The sequence below is a fragment of the Manis pentadactyla genome, chromosome 12 (assembly GCF_030020395.1).
Source record: "Manis pentadactyla isolate mManPen7 chromosome 12, mManPen7.hap1, whole genome shotgun sequence".
NCBI lineage: Eukaryota > Metazoa > Chordata > Mammalia > Pholidota > Manidae > Manis > Manis pentadactyla.
The window spans coordinates 72,064,581-72,085,942 of record NC_080030.1 but is presented as its reverse complement, the minus strand read 5'-3'; the positions used below and the strand labels follow the sequence as shown (position 1 = coordinate 72,085,942).

General features: G+C 39.9%; 1 protein-coding gene and 1 pseudogene across 1 annotated transcript in view; one reads left to right on the top strand and one right to left on the bottom strand.

Annotated features, from left to right (window-relative positions):
- Positions 1 to 1,659: 1,659 nt before the first annotated feature.
- LOC118932005 (single-stranded DNA-binding protein, mitochondrial-like) lies at positions 1,660 to 2,988 on the bottom strand (annotated as a pseudogene).
- The window catches only part of NUS1 (NUS1 dehydrodolichyl diphosphate synthase subunit), a 42,089-nt gene continuing 23,657 nt past the window's right edge, over positions 2,931 to 21,362 (top strand). Inside the window, exon 1 of the mRNA XM_036925038.2 lies at positions 2,931 to 3,530. Within this exon, the coding sequence (XP_036780933.1) occupies positions 3,116 to 3,530 (415 nt within the window). The 5' untranslated portion in view covers positions 2,931 to 3,115. The remainder of the gene's footprint in view (positions 3,531 to 21,362) is intronic.

The window sequence follows — 21,362 nt, the reverse complement described above, 5'->3', positions numbered from 1 at the left end:
AAAAATGGAAAACTACTATCTTTACAGGTCAACCAGAAACTCAATGTCTCCCCATCAAATACTGTAGTAAATGTTTAAAAATTTGTATTCTTGCCAGCTTATCAATCTGAAACCTCAGAGAATGGTAAAAGTGCTTAACTGGTGTCATCCCAGTAGTAATTATCCTCAGCTGATTCAGGAACATTACTACTGATATCTCTGAGCCCTAGGACTGCCTTTATTCTAGATGTTATCTGTTTTTGACAGGGAAGAGTTGGTATGATGGATGTCACTACCTTTTTTTCTCTAAGGTAAGATATTGTTCTAATATTCTCCTTTACAAAACACTGTTTTTAGGAATCCAGTACAAAGGATTTAATAGCCATTATTCAACTTTCAAAACATTCAGTGACAATTGCCTTAAAAGTGTACTTATCTCAATCTGTCTTGGTTTCAGAAAAATACTTAGTAAATAGTCATTCTTTCCCATCTATTCTCTCCCTACACCATGAACCCAGTATTAGATCATTGTTATTCAGGTTTACAGAAGTCATTTCTGCATTAGGATTTATCAACTACTTTAAAAAAAATCACAAATGTCACTAAAAATAATACTGTCTGAATAGACAAAAAATGTCCATGTATTGTACGAAAAGTAGCTCATGATAATTATTCACTTGGAAGTGTAATGAAATTCCCAAATGGAATCCCTGTGTTAAAGGCTCTATTTTTAATTATAATGATCCTGCTAGATCACTTTGCAAAGATTACTTCCTCCAAATGTTGTATCAACTAATCAGCAATATTTGCAGATGACATTTTCTACAGTCATCAGCGTTTACTGTTTCTACTTTTTGTCATCTGATGGGCGGAAAAAATGGTATCTCACTGTTTTGATTTTCACTTTCCTGACTCCTAGTAAGGTTGAGAAAGTTTTTATAGATTTGTTAGTCTTTGCATTTTCTCTTCAGTTAGGTCATTTGAAATGACCAATACTTTACTCATCAAAAGAAAATTCAGCGCTTTGTTTTTCTAAAAATCAATTTGTAAGATAATTTGTATAGTAGGGATATTATCTCTATTTTGTCAGATATATTATTACTAATATTTTCTCCTAGACCGTCATTTTTCTTTTGGCTTGGTTTATGATATATTTTGCCTTACAGAAAATTTTAACTTTCTGATAATCAAATCAGTCTTTTACTGTAAAATTCACACTATGCACTTATACACTAAATATATTTTAGTGTATATATGTGTGTTTGTTTAATATATATAACATGTATGTAATGGACATACATAGTGTATATATAAGATATATATATCTGGATAGATATGTACCTTAGTGACAAATATTTGTTTCAGTAGTCTCTGTTACTTAGAAGTTACATATGTAACTCAAACTAATTAATTAATTAACCTGATTTAGTATTATTTCCAACTGTTGAAGTTAACTAAGGATCTTGGAAATTCTATTGAAAATGACACACTATAGATCATAATTAATGTTGACATAAAAAGTTCATTAGAATATGGTTCTAAATTGAACATATAATTTTGCATATTTCCTAATTTTATTTTATTTTTATAGAAAAGAATATTTGATTCTTGTCCTTAGAAACTATAAACTATACATGATTTTGAAATTAGACTGTACCAAACAAGTCAAAAAAGAATAATCTACTCTATGCCTACTGCCTGGTCACTCAGAAATATAACGATATCAGCTATGATTGTTATTACTTGTTGCCTCACATTATCTTCATCCGTGTATTCATTATAGTCCACTTTCCCTTCCACATAAATTCAAGACCCCTTTTTCACGTACTGATATGCCACATCTCTTGAGTCCTGGTAGCAATACCTAAATTATGTGCCGTATTTTTTTTGACCGATAGCACCCGTTTGGTCTGCTTCATCTTCCCCTGATCGCCACATCTCATTCGTTGCTAGAGAAAATACTGTGACTGCGTTTTTTTCTTCCTCCTGTCTCCTGACAGCCAGCGTCTTGACCTACTGGCCCAAGTCATTGCACACGATTCAGACATCTTTCTAGAACGAAGCTGTTAGCTATTTCGGTCTCATGTCATACAAACTGATGAAGTAACTCTAATACAGCCTTTGGATAAAATGGTTTCTGTTTTCTTTTCCTATAATCTCATCTATAGTCTTTTCATGGTGCTCTAGTCATAACAGCCTTAAGCCAGAGGATCACTTCCCATATTTCTTAATTTTAAACATTATGTGGGAGTAATCTTATCTGATTAATACCCAGGGCAAGATGTTCAGGATGTTCAGGTTAGCTTCTTTATGACAACACAGATTCAGGGAATTAACTTACAGATTTTTTTAAAAACCCAAACTATCAAATAAGTATGATTTACTCCCAAATTTTAGATGCTTTGGATACCTACTCTGGGAATAATTAGCCTCAGCTAGGTTTGACTTAAGTACAATTGCAGGACCTCTCCAAGGCGCACACTCCCGCCTCGGCACACACTTTTGTGGACCCAGGTTTTGTGGACACAGGTTGATCCCCAGCATCAACATTTGTTGAGGGCCACGTTCTATCCCTAAGGTTCTTTAGGGTGTTTGTAATTTCCACTCCCCTTGGGCCACTTTTGCTCCTTGGAAACCGTTTCTGGCGGGGCAGTGAGAAGAAACAGTGTCAGACACCCAGGACCCAAGGGACACGAGGAAACAACAAAAACCCAGGTCCCTAGGATCGCCCATTCCAATCGTGACGCCGTGCGACTTGGTTGCTACGTGGAAGGGTCCGCGGCGTCTGCCCCTCGCCCTCCATACAACCAGGGGGCGCCCGTAGTATCTCGCCAGCCTAGTTCGCAGGCGCGCGCTCTCCCACGCCGCGCCGCGCCAGGCTACATGCTCGGACCAAGAAGACGCGCCAGAGTTTCACGCCGACCAATCAGAACTGTCCATGTACCATCGGGGGCGGGGCTGCCGTGCCTCGGGGAAGATGGCGGCGGGGGCGAGGTAAGGTGTTGGCATTGGAAAGCGGCTCCGGCGCCGGGAGCGGTGGGGAAGTGGAGCGATGGCCGGCGCCGGCCGCCGGGTAGGATAAAACTCCGTCGCACCGTAGGTGTGGGAGGGAAGGAAGGAAAGGCGCCACGAGAGTATGACGGGGCTGTACGAGCTGGTGTGGCGGGTGCCGCACGCTCTGCTCTGCTTGCACCGCACGCTCACCTCCTGGCTCCGCGTTCGGTTCGGCACCTGGAACTGGATCTGGCGGCGCTGCTGTCGCGCCGCCTCCGCTGCGGTCCTAGCGCTGCTCGGCTTCACGCTCCGCAAGCCCCCGGTTGTCGGCAGGAACCGCCGTCACCACCCGCACCCGAGAGGGAGGCCCGGTCCGGCCGCCGCCCACCTCCGGCTGCGCTGGCGCGCGGACGGCCGTTCCTTGGAGAAGCTGCCTGTGCATATGGGCCTGGTGGTCACCGAGGAAGATCAGGAGCCCAGCTTCTCCGATATCGCAAGTCTCGTGGTGTGGTGTATGGCCGTGGGCATCTCCTACATTAGCGTCTACGACCACCAAGGTGAGGTCCGGTGCAGGTAGGGGGGACCGCACAGCCGGCAGGAGTACCCTTGGCTCACCGCCCACAGCAGCCGTCTCGGCTCCGCGAGTTCCCCGGTGCCGAAGCCCTTGAATGTAAATTACGGTACAAGCGCTTTTGGGGAAGGGAAATAAGCTGTGCTAAACACCTAGTAAGTCCTTTGAGTTGTTCAGTTGCTTCCTATTCGTTTAGAAAATATTTATTGTTCTTTATAATGGCTCATTAAGGTGGGTAGTATTTGTATACCCTTGTCTCACAAATCAGGGACACGAGGATCAAAAACATTCACTGATTTGTCCAAAGTTACAAAGGTGTTAATAGGGAGATTGAAATTTTAGCCAGTTGCGATTTTCCGTTTATTTGCCCTTTTGTTATACCAGTGTTTTTTCAGAGGTTCAAGGCACTGTCTTAAGTCCCAGTCAGACTATGAAGGATTTATGCATAAGCTGAGTGATTTGGGGCCAGATAGAATTTGAACTGGTTTTTGAAAAGTACGAGAGAGACTGGATAGTCAGAAAGGAAGATGGTCAGCTTCTGTCATCCGAGGTCTGGAGTGGTGCGCAGTTCTTGATCTTCAGTGACCAGTGCAGTACTTGACACAATAACAGATGTCCCATAAGTTTTGACTGAGGAAATGAATTTCACTATAGGGTATATTTGTAAGTAAGATAATTCAAAACTTAATTGGGTGGCTACAAATCTTAAACTCTGTACTGGGCACATTCCTTGAAATCTTACATTTAATTCCGTGGACTCTCAGGCTTGTGAGGAGTAGACGCCAATGTAGGTGACATGATTAGTAACAGTAAGTGTTGGGAGTAAGTAACTACTATGAGAAGGGGGAAGAAAAATTCTGAATGAATAAACTTGAGATGTTCTCACAGAAGAGATAGGATTTAAACTGAACACTAAAGAATGAGTAGGAGGTAAGGTTGGGGAAGCTCTGAATGTCAGGTTTGAGTTTTAGTTACGTCCTGAAGCAGTAGGATTTCCTTGGACACGAAGATGTGCTAACAAGAATGATAAAGGAGTATTTATATAAAGGAAGGAAAACTAATGTTTTATTCTCTTTTCAGTAATATAATTTAGTGTTACTTACCACAGCAGCTACAACTTGGTATTTACCTTTAAATCTTTGTCAGATAAGTGGGTTTAAGTATGTGGGGTTTTGTCAGAAAGTGTAGCTCAAGGCTGGGTAGTAACTCTTACCAGGTGTTAATCTTTGATTCACCTATCACCTTCCTGGTAGTCAGCAAGGACTATGGTGGCTCAGTTGCCTGTCATATCCTCAAATGATAACTTACCCTGTAGGTAAAGTTTAATATACTTGAGGCTGACATTTTATGGAACTTGCCAAAGAACTCGGCACACTAATAGAAATCACAAGACTATTAGGAAGCAACACAAACAACCTTTGCTTAAACCAGTGCAACAGAAAAATTTCCTGGGGTAAAAAAATAAGTGAAGCAGAATGGAAATCAGTTAAGGCCATTAAGCAATGTGGGGAAATAACTTATAAGTGACTCACTTATATCCAGGTGATTCTGTTAAAGCAAGTACCTTTACCTTCCATTAGGAAAGAAAAACGTCTATAGCTCAGTACTTTAACGAGGTGACTATGCCTGCTTACACAGATAATATTGCCACACTTCCTTGTTCCGGCAATTTCTGTTACTGAAAAACTGATGTGATTCAGAAATATCCTGTGTCCTATTCGCTAAAAGAAAAATGATTGTTAATGAAAAGGAAGAAATCAAGATAACCAAGTATTGACTGATAACCTGAAGAAGTTTTTAAGGTTCATTTTCAGTGAGTGGATTTTGGGCACTTTGTGCCCTACTATAAAAGCAGTTTGAATTATTTTTTAAGGGATAATTTTCATTATTTGAAGTAAGTCACTTTCGATTTACCCATTCTTGGTTCCGATTCATTCATTTATTCAACAGGTGACAGTTCGGCATCTGTTAAGTACTAGGTTCTGTTCTGAGCACGGGGTGCCAGCAGTGAATAAAACACAAAAATCCCAGTGCTCAGGGAACTCAGATTTCAGTGGAAGTCTAACAAATATTGTAAATGAGTAAAGTATGTATATTAGGTCATAAGTGCAATGAGGAAAGTAAAGCAGGGAAGAAAAACAGGAATGTTGAGATTCAGTGGTAGAGGAAGGGGTACACATTTAAGTAGGGTGGCCAAGAAAAGTTTCATTGATTTTTGGGTGTAGACCTGGAATAAGCCATGTGGATATGCAAGAAAAAAATGTCTTTTTTTCAGGGGAAGTATAGATACTTAAAGTTTTATCAGTTTTCGCAAGCTTTTATTTAAGCCTATTTCTACACATGTACTTACTAAAAAATCCTATTGATGTACTCATAAATGCCACATTTATTGAATACTGTGGTAAAGCACTGGGATACAAAGAAGTACAGGAAATGGTGTCCTTAAGAGTCAAGCTATATCAAGTTAGTGATACCTACTAAAAATTAATACAAGCTAATATATAAATGCTAAGTGGTAAAGCCTGTGTTTAAGGAGAGAAAAAGTAGAATAATCCCTGTGAAGAAGCAGGGTTACTTCCATATGCCCATAGTAAGAAAGGAAGTGATACCTATACAGAAATAGCTTAAATTTGGATTAGTAGGAACAGTACAGTATTTGTGTGTGTGTGTGTGTGTGTGTGTGTGTGTGTGTGTGTGTGTGTGTGTGAGTGAGAATGGAGAATTCCTTATTGGCAGCATCCATGTCAGACTAAACTGAACAACAGCATTGAGTTGCATTGGGAACAGTAAATGCAGTAGGTAAATTTGTGTAATGAAAAGTCGAGAAATGAGATGGGGGAAGGCTTGGTGACTGTTCTGATCATCTATTGCTTTGTAGGGTACCCAGAAGCACAGTGTTTGGAAAAGACAGTGTAGGGGTTTTAGTTGGGTAGCTCAGATAGCAGCTGGAACATGAAGCTTTCTCATCATACATCCGGCTCCTGGCTCTTGATGGCTGGAATAGGTGAGGGCAGGTTGGCTATCTGTCTTCATTCCCGTCTTTCTACATGGTTGGCTTGGGCTTTCTCATGTGATAGTGGCCTCAGGGTAGTTAGGTGGTAGGTGACTTTCCCCAGAGCATGTTCCCAGAGACCTGGGCAAAGGCCAAGGTTTACAAGGCTTCTAAGACCTAGCTTTGGATATCATTCAGTGTTACTTTTGCTGTATTCTCTTGGACTGAGAAGTTACAGGTCTGCCCCAAATTAAGAAAATGGTGAAATAGACTTTTCTTTTCAATGAGAAAATGGCTTGTGCAGAAAGGTTGGGGGGAGGTAGGAGGTGTGAAGGAAGGGGGAATTAATGGCAACCGTTTTGGAGACAACCTACTGTACCACCTTACATTTTTCCCTGTCCTGTACTCCTCCACCCAAAAATATTTGTATTTAAATAAGTATTGATTATAATTCTGCTCGGATCTAATTATATTTAATTCTTAGACTAAAAAAAACTATTGAGGAGAGAACCAAGATGGCGGCATGAGTAGAGCAGTGGAAATCTCCCCCCAAAACCATATATATTTTTAAAAATACAACAAATACAACTATCCCTAAAAGAGAGACCAGAAGACACAGGACAACAGCCAGACCACATCCACACCTGCGAGAACCCAGCGCCTTGCGAAGGGGGTAAGATACAAGCCCCTGCCCGGCGGGACCCGAGCGCCCCTCACCCCAGCTCCCGGTGGGAGGAGAGGAGTTGGAGCAGGGAGGGAGAGGGAGCCCAGGACTGCTAATCAGCCAGCCCCAGCCATCTGCACCAGAGCACAGACACACAGTGCGTGTGTGGGGTGCTGGAAACTAGGGAAACAGGACAGTAAGACCTGTGAGCGGGTTCCTGCAGCCGGCGCACCTGGGACAAAGAAAAGCGAGTGCTTTTTGAAAGTCTTAAAGGGACAGGGACCCCACAGCTGGATGGAAGCGCCCTGGGACACTTAGCCCAGCAGCTGCGAATCCCAGGGAACTCTGGGCGCCCGAACCCCTGCAGTGCAGCTCAGAGGCTCCTCACTGCGATAAACAGCCTCCCGCCTATTCCCCCTCTGACGCGGCTCCACCATATTGGAATAGCAGCCTGAGGCAGGCCACGCCCACAGCAACTGCAGAGGTAAATAAACTCCATAGCGGCCACGCAAGATCAGAAGCCTTGTCTGCACACAGCTGCCCAGCACAAGCCGCTAGAGGCCGCTGTTCTCCCAGGAAAGGAAGGCCATAAACTGGCAAGAAGGGACTTTCTCTTACCCAACACTCGCCCCAGCTCCCCACAAATATATCTATTGCCATGAAAAGGCAGAAGAAATTGATACAGACCAAGATCACAGAGGCAAACTCTGAGAAGGAGATAGACCTAACCAGTCTTCCTGAAAAAGAATTAAAAATAAAGCTCATAACCATGCTGATGGAGTTGCAAGAAATATGCAAGAGCTAAGGGATGAAGTCTGGAGGGAGATTACAGACGTCCGGATGGAGATTACAGAAATGAAACAATCTCTGGAAGGATTTATAAACAGAATGGATAAGATGCAAGAGGCCATTGATGGAGTAGAAACCAGAGAACAGGAATGCATAGAAGCTGACGCAGAGAGATATAAAAGGATTTCCAGGAATAAACAATATTAAGAGAACTGTGGGACCAATCCAAAAAGAACAATATCCACATTATAGGGGTACCAGAAGAAGAAGAGAGAGAGAAAGGAATAGAAAGATTATTTGAAGAAATAATTGCTGAAAACTTCCCCAAACTGGGGGAGGAAATAATCGAACAGACTACGTAAATACACAGAATCCCCAACAGAAAGGTTCCAAGGAGGACAACACCAAGACACACAATAATTAAAATGGCAAAGATCAAGGACAAGGACAGAGTTTTAAAGGCAGCTAGAGAGGGGAAAAAGGTCACCGAAAAAGGAAAACCCATCAGGCTATCATCAGACTTCTCAACAGAAACCTTACAGGCCAAAAGAGAATGGCATGATATATTTAATGCAATGAAAGAGAAGGGCCTTGAATCAAGAATACTGTAACCAGCACGACTATCATTTAAATATGAAGGAGGGATTAAATAATTCCCAGACAAGCAAAAGTTGAGGGAATTTGCCTCCCACAAACCACCTCTACAGGGTATTTTAGAGGGACTGCTCTAGATGGGAGCACTTCTAAGACTGAATAGATGTCACCAGAGAAAAAAATCACAGCAAAGAAAGCAGACCAACCAAATAATAACTAAAGGCAAAAAATAAAATCAACTACCCACAAAAGCAGTTTAAGGAAGCACAAAAGAGCACAGACTAAAACAACCAACATATAAAGAACGGAGGAGGAGGAATAAGAAGGGAGAAAAATAAAGAATGACCAGACAGTGTTTAAAATAGCTCAATAAGTGAGTTAAGTTAGACAGTAAGATACTAAAGAAGCTAACCTTGAACCTTTGGTAACCACGAATCTAAAGCCTGCAATGGCAATAAGTACATATCTTTCAATAATCACCCTAAATGTAAATGGACTGAATGCACCAATCAAAAGACACAGGATAATAGAATGGATAAAAAAGCAAGACCCATCTCTGCTGCTTACAAGAGACTCACCTCAAACCGAAAGACTATAGGAACAAAGAAAGACTGAAGGAACAAAACAGCAGCAGAATCATAGAACCTAAGAATGGACTAACAGTTACCAAAGGGAAAAGGACTGGGAAGAAAGGGAGGGAAGGGAGGGATAAGGGTGGAGAAAAAGAAAGGGGACATAAAGAAATAAACTAGAAAAAAAAAAAAAGAGAAAAAAAAACTATTGATATTTATCTTGGTTTGACTCTGCTAGCAAACTGATCTTTTTATTTTTATTTTTATTTGCCTGCAATATTTCTTGATTATAATAATTGCTGCCAGTAAGTAATTCTTTAATCTCTCAGAAATTGGAGTTTTTTCAGAATTTCTTGAGCTCAGAATTCTAGTAAGGAGGTTTGGCTATTTTGTCTCCATGATTATAATTTAAGAAATGTCTGGTTGGAATGGTACAAAAACTGGAGTTTGGGAGCTTTTGATGCTACAGCCAGCCACAGGGGTGCTACGCTTCCCTGGGTCTTACTTGAAGCATGTTTAGCTACAGGTTGTCTGGATAGGCATTATTATCTTCAGTGTTGAAACTTGTTCTTACTGCCCAGCTGTGTTGGAGCCATGCCAGAGCTATGCTAGGGCGGTATTTCTCAAAACTGGTCTGCAGACCACCTATGAATGAGTTGTGAAGGATGCTTATAGAAAATAGGTTCAACACAGCTACTGATCAGACTGAATTGGGGGAGTTGGACCTGAGCATCTCTGTTTTTAATCAAGCTACCTATATGATGCTTTTGCACACTGTAATTTGACCCTAACACAAATCAAAGGATACTCTGCTACTTGCTTCATATCAAATTATTCCTTTTTCCTTTTCCTTTTCATGAGTTAGGAAATCTGGGTAGGGTCTTAGTATTATTTACTGTAAATTTGAGTGATCCAGAAAAAGGCATTTGCTTTCTATGTGAGAACTCAGCAACAAGACAACAGAAATCTTTTTATGTTGCTCTTTCTGTATTACTTCCATAGTTTTAAATCTGTTCTAGGTGTCTTATGAAATGGTTTTTGGGTACAGATTTCTCACACTGGTATTAAAAAGGTCTACCCAGCCAGCCTCCCCAGTCCATTTCTCACTAAATCATCTCTTACAAAAAAGCTGCCATTTTATATATCTTTTGCTGCATCTACATTTAGGTTACTTGATGTTCTCTCCTCCTGGAATATCCTCTTCCTTTTCCTGGCAAATGGCTGCCTACTTGTCAAAAGGCTGTCAGTTATCCTTGTAAGGCCATCCAAACTATGACCTCTTACGTAGTCTCTCTTGACCATTCCATTCCTAATCTTGCTCTATCCTTGAATGTCGTTAAAACTTTTGTACATCTAAAGGTACTTCTATTCTTTATCTTGTGAAGTAGTAGTCATATGTGTATGTGTCTAAATTTTCTTACTAAATCTGAGCTTCATAGATGCCGTCTGTCATTTTTGCTTCTCCTGCAGTGTGTAGCTTGATGTTATGCATGAAAATGGCTAGGCTGTATGCATTCCTTTGAATTGAAAGGACAGCATTTCTTGTAGATAATAATGAACTGAGTTGCAATTGGTTTCCCAACACGAATACCCAGAAGCTTTAAAATAATGGAGTGGCATGAAATTGTTTGCCCTGATTTACTTAGTTTACTTACTTGGCATACTGACATATGCTATTGGGAAGTATGATTTTATTAATTACCTATTATTCTCATTGAAATAGAGAGCTGCAAGAAGTGTTGCAAGTCCAAATATAGTGATTGCATTTTAATATATTGACCAATATGAACTAGAGTATTTGTCTTCCCTCATATGTGAAGTCATGTAAGGGAGTATTGGATCTATTCCTTATCTTCAACTTGGAGTATTTCACTTCCTGTACATAATTTCAGTTATCTTAGCATCCTAGAATGTCCTGTTCTCTTTTTTCTGGCAAAGGTTCTAGTTACCCATCAAAAAGCTATCATTGATCCTTGTACATCCATTTTATTACTTCTTAGGTAGCTTCTCTTGACTGGTTCATCCCTGGTTTTGCTCTGTCTTTGGAAAGCTCTATTCTGTTTTCATTAACTTTCGAAATAACCTCATTCTTTGAATACCCTTCTATTTAACCATAGTACTGAATCTATGTATGAAAATAAAGCATTACTTAACAGTAATAATTACTCCCTGTTGAATTCTTAACTATGTACTAGATACTATGCAAACAAGTACATTAAATCCTTAGCAATTTTTCAAATCAAGCAATAGAGACTCAGAAAGCCAAGAAGCCGTATCTAGTAACCAGATCTAGAATTTGAACCAGCTTTTCCAAAGCTTTTGTACTTAACTAATTTGCTATACAAACTTTCATCGAGAGCCTGTGACCACAGTAAGGTCACTTTTAGTCTTTTTCCGATTGCATTGAGTTATCTTAAAGCCTTGGTAAAGTGGTACTTATCTCCAGGTGATAGAAATGAGTTGTAGAAGATATTTAAAGGCAAATAGAGTTTTCTTCATACTACTAATATAAATGTTCATCTTATGAGTCATAGAACACGTTTTATATTTTTAATCAGCTAAATTTAACTTCATGGAGCTCATGCTTCATATTGAACTATTTCTTTGTCTGGTAAGGAGAGTCTGTGAAGGTAGTCTCATTTTTAAAATATGTGACCAGAGGCTGAGAAAGCGTACATGGTTTGTTTATTTTACACATTTCTCCTGCTGAAAAACTGGGACTTCACATGTAGCCCTCATCCCATTATACTATGCCACCATTGTGCAAACGTCTGTTCCCTTGTGACAACGTGTAATTCCAGTGTAATTGTTGATTTCTGAAGTATCCTGCAGCTCTCTCTCGAAATAGAATTGTTTAATGACTTATAAGATTTATCTTGTTATGACTTGAGTCATGTAAAATTTTAATGATAGATTTTTTTTTTCATTTTAAATAAACACTCCGTAAGTATGTTTTCTTCTGTGAAGATTGCCTCTAATGGTGTTATAATTGGGTTGTTAGAGAAATTAAATGAGGGTAACCACTAGGTAGTTTAATGTAGGTGTCTAGTTTAAAAAGAAAAGATGTAGGCCATTTTGAAGGATGGCATGTATTTATAAAGAAGTACTACTTCAGTTCCATAGCTGGTGAAATGCTTTATAACTGAGAGAGATTGTGTTTATTTCACTTTTCTCCCATCCCTTGCCTCTAATTTCTGATTTAAAAGAAGATCTATTGAATGTGTATTTTAAAAGTCTCATTTTATGGAATTGATTATTTCACATAGATTTTTTTAAAAGCAGTATGTAAGAAATGCAGTTAATATCTGCTGACTGAATACTTGTCTAATTAAACTCCTTGTTATTTGGTTCCCTTAATTTGAAAAATACATAATGTCATGGCTTTATTATTCAGGTAATGTATTCATGCTTCAGTATGAGGATAGACTAAATGTTGAAACCTATAAATAATTCTAAAATGGCATTTTAACTAACATAGTAGAGATTTTAAAAGACTCCATAAGGTACCTGAATACAGTATGTAATCTACTAAGTGGCTAGAACATACTTAATTCCACTCTTTGAACTATTTTCTCTCCTGGCTTCCATGATATTATGTATGCTTGGATTTCTTCCTATCTCAATCCCTGTTCCTTCTGAGCCTGTGTCTGGCATCTCCTCATTTGTTCCACTTCTAAATGTTGAGGTGTCCTAGGATTTTGTGTTGTATATAAGCCCTTGTCTTCGTTTTGTTCACTCTGTCTCCTAGATCAGAGATCAGCAAACGTTTTCTTAAAGGGCCAGCTAGTGAATATTGTAAGGTTAGTGGGTTATATGTCCCTGTGACACCTCCTCAACTCTGCCAGTATAGCTAAAAAGCAGCCATAAACGAATGGGTGTGGTTGTGTTCTAATAGTAGTTTGTGACCCTGTCCCAGATGGTTTCTCCAGTCCTGTCACTTTAAATATTATTTATATGCTCACACCCAGATTCATGTTTCCAGTCTGGAACTCTCCCGTAATTCCAGACTCCTGTGTCTAACAGTGTACCTAACTTCTCCACTTTTATTTTATTAAATATCTCAAATGCTGAGCATGTCCAAAACAATACCCTTGAATTTTCATGCCCCCAAACATACCTCTCTGACAGTTTTTTTTTTTTTTTGAGAGGGCATCTCTCATATTTATTGATCAAATGGTTGTTAACAACAATAAAATTCTGTATAGGGGACTCAATGCACAGTCATTAATCAACCCCAAGCCCATTTCTCAACAGTCTTCAATCTTCTGAAGCATAACAAACAGGTTCTTACATGGTGAACAAGTTCTTACATGGTGAACAGTGCAAGGGCAGTCATATCACAGAAACTTTCGGTTTTCATCACGCATCATGAACTATAAACAATCAAGTCAGGTATGATTATTCATTGGATTTTTATACCTGATTTATATGTGAATCCCACATTTCTCCCTTATTATTATTATTATTAATTTTTTAAATAAAATGCTGAAGTCGTAGGTAGATGCAAGATAAAGGTAGAAAACATAATTTAGTGCTGTAAGAGGGCAAATGTAGATGATCAGGTCTGTGCCTGTAGACTAAGTATCAGTCCAAGCTAGACAAGGGCAACAAAACATCCATGGATGCAGAAGATTTCTCTCAAAACAGGGGGTGTGAGGTTCTAAGCCTCCCCTCTGTTGGTCCCCAATTTCTCAGCTGATGGCCCCCCTGCAACTGTGCCTGTCTTAGGTTGTTCCTCCCTTGAGGAATCTTACCCGTCTCTGGCTAACCAGTCATCTTCCGGGGCCATACAGGGGGATGTAAAGCTGGTAAGTGAGAGAGAAGCAATATTGTTTGAAAAGGTTAGCTTTTTACTTCTTTGCAGATTTATGCCTGTGGCTTTTATGCCCAGCATTTGTCTTGAGGTGTCTTTACCACTTGGAAGAATTATGATACTTGGTAATTTTTTATATGAGGCACGAATTCTACTTAAGGGTTGTAATTAGGAAGGAAGAAGAAAAGCTATAGAAGTAGCAGATGGAAGAAAACATGGGAAGATTGTTTATTTCTTTGACATATCTTCTTGTAGAGTAACATAGGCATGTATAGGTTTTAAACTACTAATTAAATTGCACACACACATTAACATAATAGGAATACAGCTACATAACAAAAGCAGACCTACAATTACCAGCCATCTCCAGTGAAACCAAGTAAACCAGTTAGGCACCCTAGGCATTTGTGAAAACTTACCAATGATATGATGGATATTGTCTAACTGAATTTGAATAGTTTGAGAAAAATCAGACAAATTAAAACAACACATTCCTGGGAACTGTTCACATCCCATATGTTCTTTAAACAGTAGATAGTCTGTAGTTGCAAGATTTTGGAGCGCTGCAACTTGCACTTCTCCTAATTCTTGGTTGAGTTCCAACAGTATAGATCCAGTCAAATTTGTTGTTTTACTGTATGCACAGGCCAGCTTAGATATCTACTTCTTCATTCCCATGGCAAGTCCAGGAACCGGTGGGATGAATGCAGCTACAACTGCAACAGCGCCAGGATCTTTGTTGAAGTTTTTTGATGATCATCTTCTGGAATGACTCTTCCAGAGAATGTTGATGTTGGAAGTTCTTCATATCGTATCTTAATTCGTTTTCTGGGTAGCCTAACTAGGCTTTGATCCTCTGTATAAACACAAACAAATCCTTTGCCCACCCTTGGATATGCCCTTTATATCATTGTGAAGAACTTATTGGAGATCACCACACAGGAACTGCTTTTTTTTTTTTAAGAGAAAGTAATATTATCAGAAAAATGTACTTCCATAGCTGATCATCTGACACCCTTTAAATGATCAAAATTAAGGATATTTAAAGCATGCATTAATCATTGATTTACAGTTAGTTTTATCCTATCAGGGAGTAATCCCCCTTTTCTTAATTTTTCTTTTATCATTAATCTACAATTACATGAAGAATTTTATATTTACTAGGCTCTCCTCTATACCAGGTCCCCCCCACAAACCCCTTTTCAGTCACTGTCCATCAGCATAGCAAAATGTTGTAGAATCACTACTTGCCTTCTCTGTGTTGTACAGCCCTCCCCTTACTCCCACCCCCCCCATTATGCATGCTAATCATAATACCCTCTTTCTTCTTCCCCCCTCTTATCCCTCCCTACCCACCCATCCTCCCCAGTCCCTTTCCCTTTGGTACCTGTTAGTCCATTCTTGGGTTCTGTGATTCTGCTGCTGTTTTGTTCCTTCAGTTTTCCTTTGTTCTTATACTCCACAGATGAGTGAAATCATTTGGTATTTCTCTTTCTCCGCTTGGCTTATTTCACTGAGCATAATACCCTCTAGCTCCATCGTTGTTGCAAATGGTAGGATTTGTTTTCTTCTTATGGCTGAGTAATATTCCATTGTGTATTTGTACCACCTCTTCTTTATCCATTCATCTACTGATGGACACTTAGGTTGCTTCCAATTCTTGGCTATTGTAAATAGTGCTGCGATAAACATAGGGGTGCATCTGTCTTTTTCAAACTGGGCTGCTGCATTCTTAGAGTAAATTCCTAGAAGTGGAATTCCTGGGTCAAATAGTAAGTCTATTTTAAGCATTTTGAGGAACCTTCATACTGCTTTCCACAATGGTTGAACTAATTTACATTCCCACCAGCAGTGTAGGAGGGTTCCCCTTTGTCCACAACCTCGCCAACATTTGTTGTTTGTCTTTTGGATGGTACCATCCTTACTGGTGTGAGGTGATATCTCATTGTGGTTTTAATTTGCATTTCTCTGATAATTAGCGATGCGGAGCATCTTTTCATGTGTCTGTTGGCCATCTGAATTTCTTTTTTGGAGAACTGTCTATTCAGTTCCTCTGCCCATTTTTTAATTGGATTATTTGTTTTTTGTTTGCAGAGGTGGGTGAGCTCTTTATATATTTTGGATGTCAAGCCTTTATCAGATCTGGCATTTACAAATATATTCTCCCATACTGTAGGGAACCTTTTTGTTCTATTGATGGTGTCTTTTGCTGTACAGAAGCTTTTCAGCCTTAATAGAGTCCCACTTGTTCATTATTGCTTTTGTTTTCCTTGCCCGGGGAGATATGTTCAGGAAGAGGTCACTAATGTTTATGACTAAGAGATTTTTGCCTATGTTTTTTTTCTAAGAGTTTTATGGTTTCATTACTTACATTCAGGTCTTTGATCCATTCCGAATTTACTTTTGTGTATGGGGTTAAATAGTGATCCAGTCTCATTCTCTTACATGTAGCTGTCCAGTTTTGCCAGCATCATCTGTTGAAGAGACTTATTTCCCCATTGTATGCCCATGGCTCCTTTATCGAATATTAATTGACCATATATGTTTGCATTAATGTCTGGAGTCTCTAATCTGTTCCACTGGTCTGTAGCTCTGTTCTTCTGCCAGTACCAAATTCTCTTGATTACCATGGCTTTGTAGTAGAGCTTGAAGTTGGGGAGTGAGATCCCCCCCCACTTAATTCTTCTTTCTCAGGATTGCTTTAGTTATTCGGGGTCTTTGGTGTTTCCATATGAATTTTTGAACTATTTGTTCCAGTTCTTTGAAGAATGTTGATGGTAATTTGATAGGGATTGCATCAAAGCTGTATATTGCTTTGGGCAGGATGGCCATTTTGACGATAGTAATTCTTCCTAGCCAAGAGCATGGGATGAGTTTCCATTTGTTAGTGTCCGCTTTAATTTCTCTTAAGAGTGTCTTATAGTTTTCAGGGTATAGGTCTTTCACTTCTTTGGTTAGGTTTATTCCTAGGTTTTTTATTCTTTTTGATGCAATTGTGAATGGAGTTGTTTTCCTGATTTCTCTTTCTATTGGTTCATTGTTAGTGTATAGGAAAGCCACAGATTTCTGTGTGTTAATTTTGTATCCGGCAACTTTGCTGTATTCCGATATCAGTTCTGATAGTTTTGGAGTGGAGTCTTTAAGGTTTTTTATGTACAGTATCATGTCATCTGCCAATAGTGACAGTTTAACTTCTTCTTTACCAATTTGGATTGGCTGTATTTCTTTATTTTGTCTAATTGCCATGGCTAGGACCTCCAGTACTATGTTAAATAACAGTGGGGAGAGTGGGCATCCCTGTCTTGTTCCCGATCTCAGAGGAAAAGCTTTCAGCTTCTCGCTGTTCAGTATGATGTTGGCTGTGGGTTTATCATATATGGCCTTTATTTTGTTGAGGTACTTGCCCTCTATACCCATTTTGCTGAGAGTTTTTATCATGAATGGATGTTGAATGTTGTCAAATGCTTTTTCAGCATCTATGGAGATGATCATGTGGTTTTTGTCCTTCTTTTTGTTGATGTGGTGGATGATGTTGATGGATTTTGGAATGTTGTACCATCCTTGCATCCCTGGGATGAATCCCACTTGGTCATGGTGTATGATCCTTTTGATATATTTTTGAATTCAGTTTGCTAATATTTTATTGAGTATTTTTGCATCTACATTCATCAGGGATATTGGTCTGTAATTTTCTTTTTTGGTGGGGTCTTTGCCTGTTTTTGGTATTAGGGTGATGTTGGCTTCATAGAATGAGTTTGGGAGTTTTCCCTCCTCTTCTATTTTTTGGAAAACTTCAAGGAGAATAGATAGTATGTCTTCTCTGTATGTCTGATAAAATTCCGAGGTAAATCCGTCTGGCCCGGGGGTTTTGTTCTTGGGTAGTTTTTTTATTACCATTTCAATTTGTTTGCTCATAATTGGTTTGTTTAACTTTTGTGTTTCTTCCTTGGTCAGTCTTGGAAGGTTGTATTTTTCTAGGAAGTTGTCCATTTCTTCTAGGTTTTGCAGCTTGTTAGCATATAGGTTTTCATAGTATTCTCTAATAATTCTTTGTATTTCTGTGGGGTCCGTCGTGATTTTTCCTTTCTCGTTTCTGATACTGTTGATTTGTGTTGACTCTCTTTTCTTCTTAATAAGTTTGGCTAGAATAGAGGCTTATCTATTTTGTGTATTTTCTCGAAGAACTAGCTCTTGGTTTCATTGTTTTTTTCTGTTGTTTTGTTCTTCTCAATTTTGTTTATTTCTTCTCTGGTCTTTATTATATCCCTCCTTCTGCTGACTTTAGGCCTCATTTGTTCTTTTTCCAGTTTCAATAATTGTGATGTTAGACTATTCATTTGGGATTGTTCTTCCTTCTTTAAGTGTGCCTGGATCGCTGTATACTTTCGTCTTAAGACTGCTTTCGCTGTGTCCCACAGAAGTTGGGGCTTTGTGTTGTTGTTGTCATTTGTTTCCATATACTCCTTGATCTCTATATTAATTTGTTTGTTGATCCATTGATTATTTAGGAGCACGTTGTTAAGCCTCCATGTGTTTGTGAGCCTTTTTGTTTTCTTTGTAGAATTTATTTCTAGTTTTATACCTTTGTGGTCTGAAAAGTTGGTTGGTAGAATTTCGATCTTTTGGAATTTACTGAGGCTCTTTTTGTGAGCTAGTATGTGGTCTATTCTGGAGAATGTTCCATGTACACTTGAGAAGAATGTGTATCCTGTTGCTTTTGGCTGTAGAGTTCTATAGATGTCTATTAGGTCCATCTGCTCTACTGTGTTGTTCAGTGCTTCCGTGTCCTTACTTATTTTCTGCCCGGTGGATCTGTCCTTTGGGGTGAGTGGTGTGTTGAAGTCTCCTAGAATGAATGCATTGCAGTCTATATACCCCTTTAGTTCTGTTAGTATTTGTTTCACATATGGTGGTGCTCCTGTTTTGGGTGCATATATATTTGGAATGGTTATATCCTCTTGTTAGACTGAGCCCTTTATTGTTATGTAATGTCCTTCTTTATCTCTTGTTACTTTCTTTGTTTTGAAGTCTATTTTGTCTGATACTAGTACTGCAACGCCTGCTTTCTTCTCTCTGTTGTTTGCCTGAAATGTGTTTTTCCATCCCTTGACTTTTAGTCTGTGCATGTCTTTGGGTTTGAGGTGAGTTTCTTGTAAGCAGCATATAGATGGGTCTTGCTTTTTTATCCATTCTGTTACTCTGTGTCTTTTGATTGGTGCATTCAGTCCATTTACATTTAGGGTGATTATTGAAAGATATGTACTTATTGCCATTGCAGGCTTTAGATTTGTGGTTACCAAAGGTTGAAGGTTAGCTTCTTTAGTATCGTACTGCCTAACTTAGCTTGCTTATTGAGCTGTTATACACACTGTCTGGAGAATCTTTTCTTCTCTCCCTTCTTATTCCTCCTCCTCCATTCTTTATATGTTGGTTGTTTTATTCTTTGCTCTTTCGTGTTTCCTTTAAGTGCTTTTAGTGGGTAGTTGATTTTACTTTTTGCCTTTAGTTAGTATTTGGTTGGTCTGCTTTCTTTTCTGTGATTTTATTTTCTCTGGTGACATCTGTTTAGTCTTAGGAGTGCTCCCGTTTAGAGCAGTCCCTCTAAAATACCCTGTAGAGGTGGTTTGTGAGAAGCAAATTCCCTCAACTTTTGCTTGCCTGGGAATTGTTTAATCCCTCCTTCATATTTAAATGATAATTGTGCTGGATACAGTATCCTTGGTTCAAGGCCCTTCTGTTTCATTGCATTAAATATATCATGCCATTCTCTTATGGCCTGTAAGGTTTCTGTTGAGAAGTCTGATGATAGCCTGATGGGTTTTCCTTTATAGGTGACCTTTTTCTCTCTAGGTGCCTTTAAAACTCTTTCCTTGTCCTTGATCTTTGCCATTTAAATTTTATGTGTCTTAGTGTTGTCCTCCTTGGGTCCTTCCTGTTGGGAGTTCTGTGTATTTCCATGGTCCTTTCTATTCTTTCTTCCCCCAGTTTGGGGAAGTTTTCAGCAATTATTTCTTCAAAGACACTTTCTATCCCTTTTTCTCTCCCTTCTTCTTCTGGTACCTCTATAATATGGATTTTGTTCCTTTTGGATTGGTCCCATGGTTCTCTTAATATTGTTTCATTCCTGGAGATCCTTTTATCTCTCTCTGTGTCAGCTTCTATGCATTCCTGTTCTCTGGTTTTTATTCCATCAATGGCGTCTTGCATCTTATCCATTGTGCTTATAAATCCGTCCAGAGTTTGTTTCACTTCTGTAATCTCCTTCCTGGCATCTGTGATCTCCCTCCGGTCTTCATCCCTTAGCTCTTGTATATTTCTCTGCATCTCCGTCAGCATATTTATGATTTTTATTTTGAATTCTTTTTCAGGAAGACTGGTTCGGTCTGTCTCCTTCTCTGGTGTTGCCTCTGTTATCTTGGTTTACCTGTAATTTTGCCTTTTCATGGTGGTAGAGATAGTTTGCAGAGCTGTCATGAGTGATGGCTGGAAGAACTTCCCTTCTTGTTGGTTTGTGGCCTTCCTCTCCTGGGAGAACAGTGACCTCTAGTAGCTTGTGCTGGGCAGCTGTGCACAGAAAGGGCTTCTGATTCTTGCCCGGCTGCTATGGAGTTTATCTCTGCTGTCGCTGTGGGCGTGGCTTGCCTCGGGTTGCTGCTCCAATATGGTGGAGCCGCGTTGGAGGGAGAACGGCCGGGAAGCTATTTATCTCTGTGAGGGGCTTCCATGCTCCCTGCTGCCCAGGGGTTTATAGTGCCCAGAGTTCCCCAGATTCCCTGCTGCTTGTCTAAGTGTCCCAGGACGCTTCCATCCGGCGGTGGGGTCCCTGTCCCTTTAAGACTTCCAAAAAGCATTCACTTTTCTTTGTCCCGGTGCGCCGTCTGTAGGGACCCGCTCGCAGGTCTTACTGTCCTGTTACAGCACCTCACACATGCACTATGTCTGCACTCTGGTGTGCGGATGGCTGGGGCTGGGTGTTCAGCAGTCCTGTGCTCCCTCTCCCTCCCTGCTCCAACTCCTCTCTTCCCGCCTGGAGCTGGGGTGAGGGGCACTCGGGTCCCGCCAGGCCGGGGCTTGTATCTTATGCCCTTCGCGAGGCGCTGGGTTCTCGCAGGTGTGGATGTGGTCTGGCTGTTGTCCTGTGTCTTCTGGTCTCTCTTTTAGGAAGAGTTTTCTTTGTTGTATTTTCAAAAATATATGTGGTTTTGGGAGGAGATTTTCGCTGCTCTACTCACGCTGCCATCTTCCCTCCGCCCCTCTCTGATAGTTTTTCCCATTTCAGAATATACTACCTTCCAACCAGTTGCTCAAGGTAAAAACTTGGACGCTGTGTGTGAGTCTTCTCTTACATCATATTCCACCTGTGACCTATTGACAGGCCTCCGTGGTCTCACTTC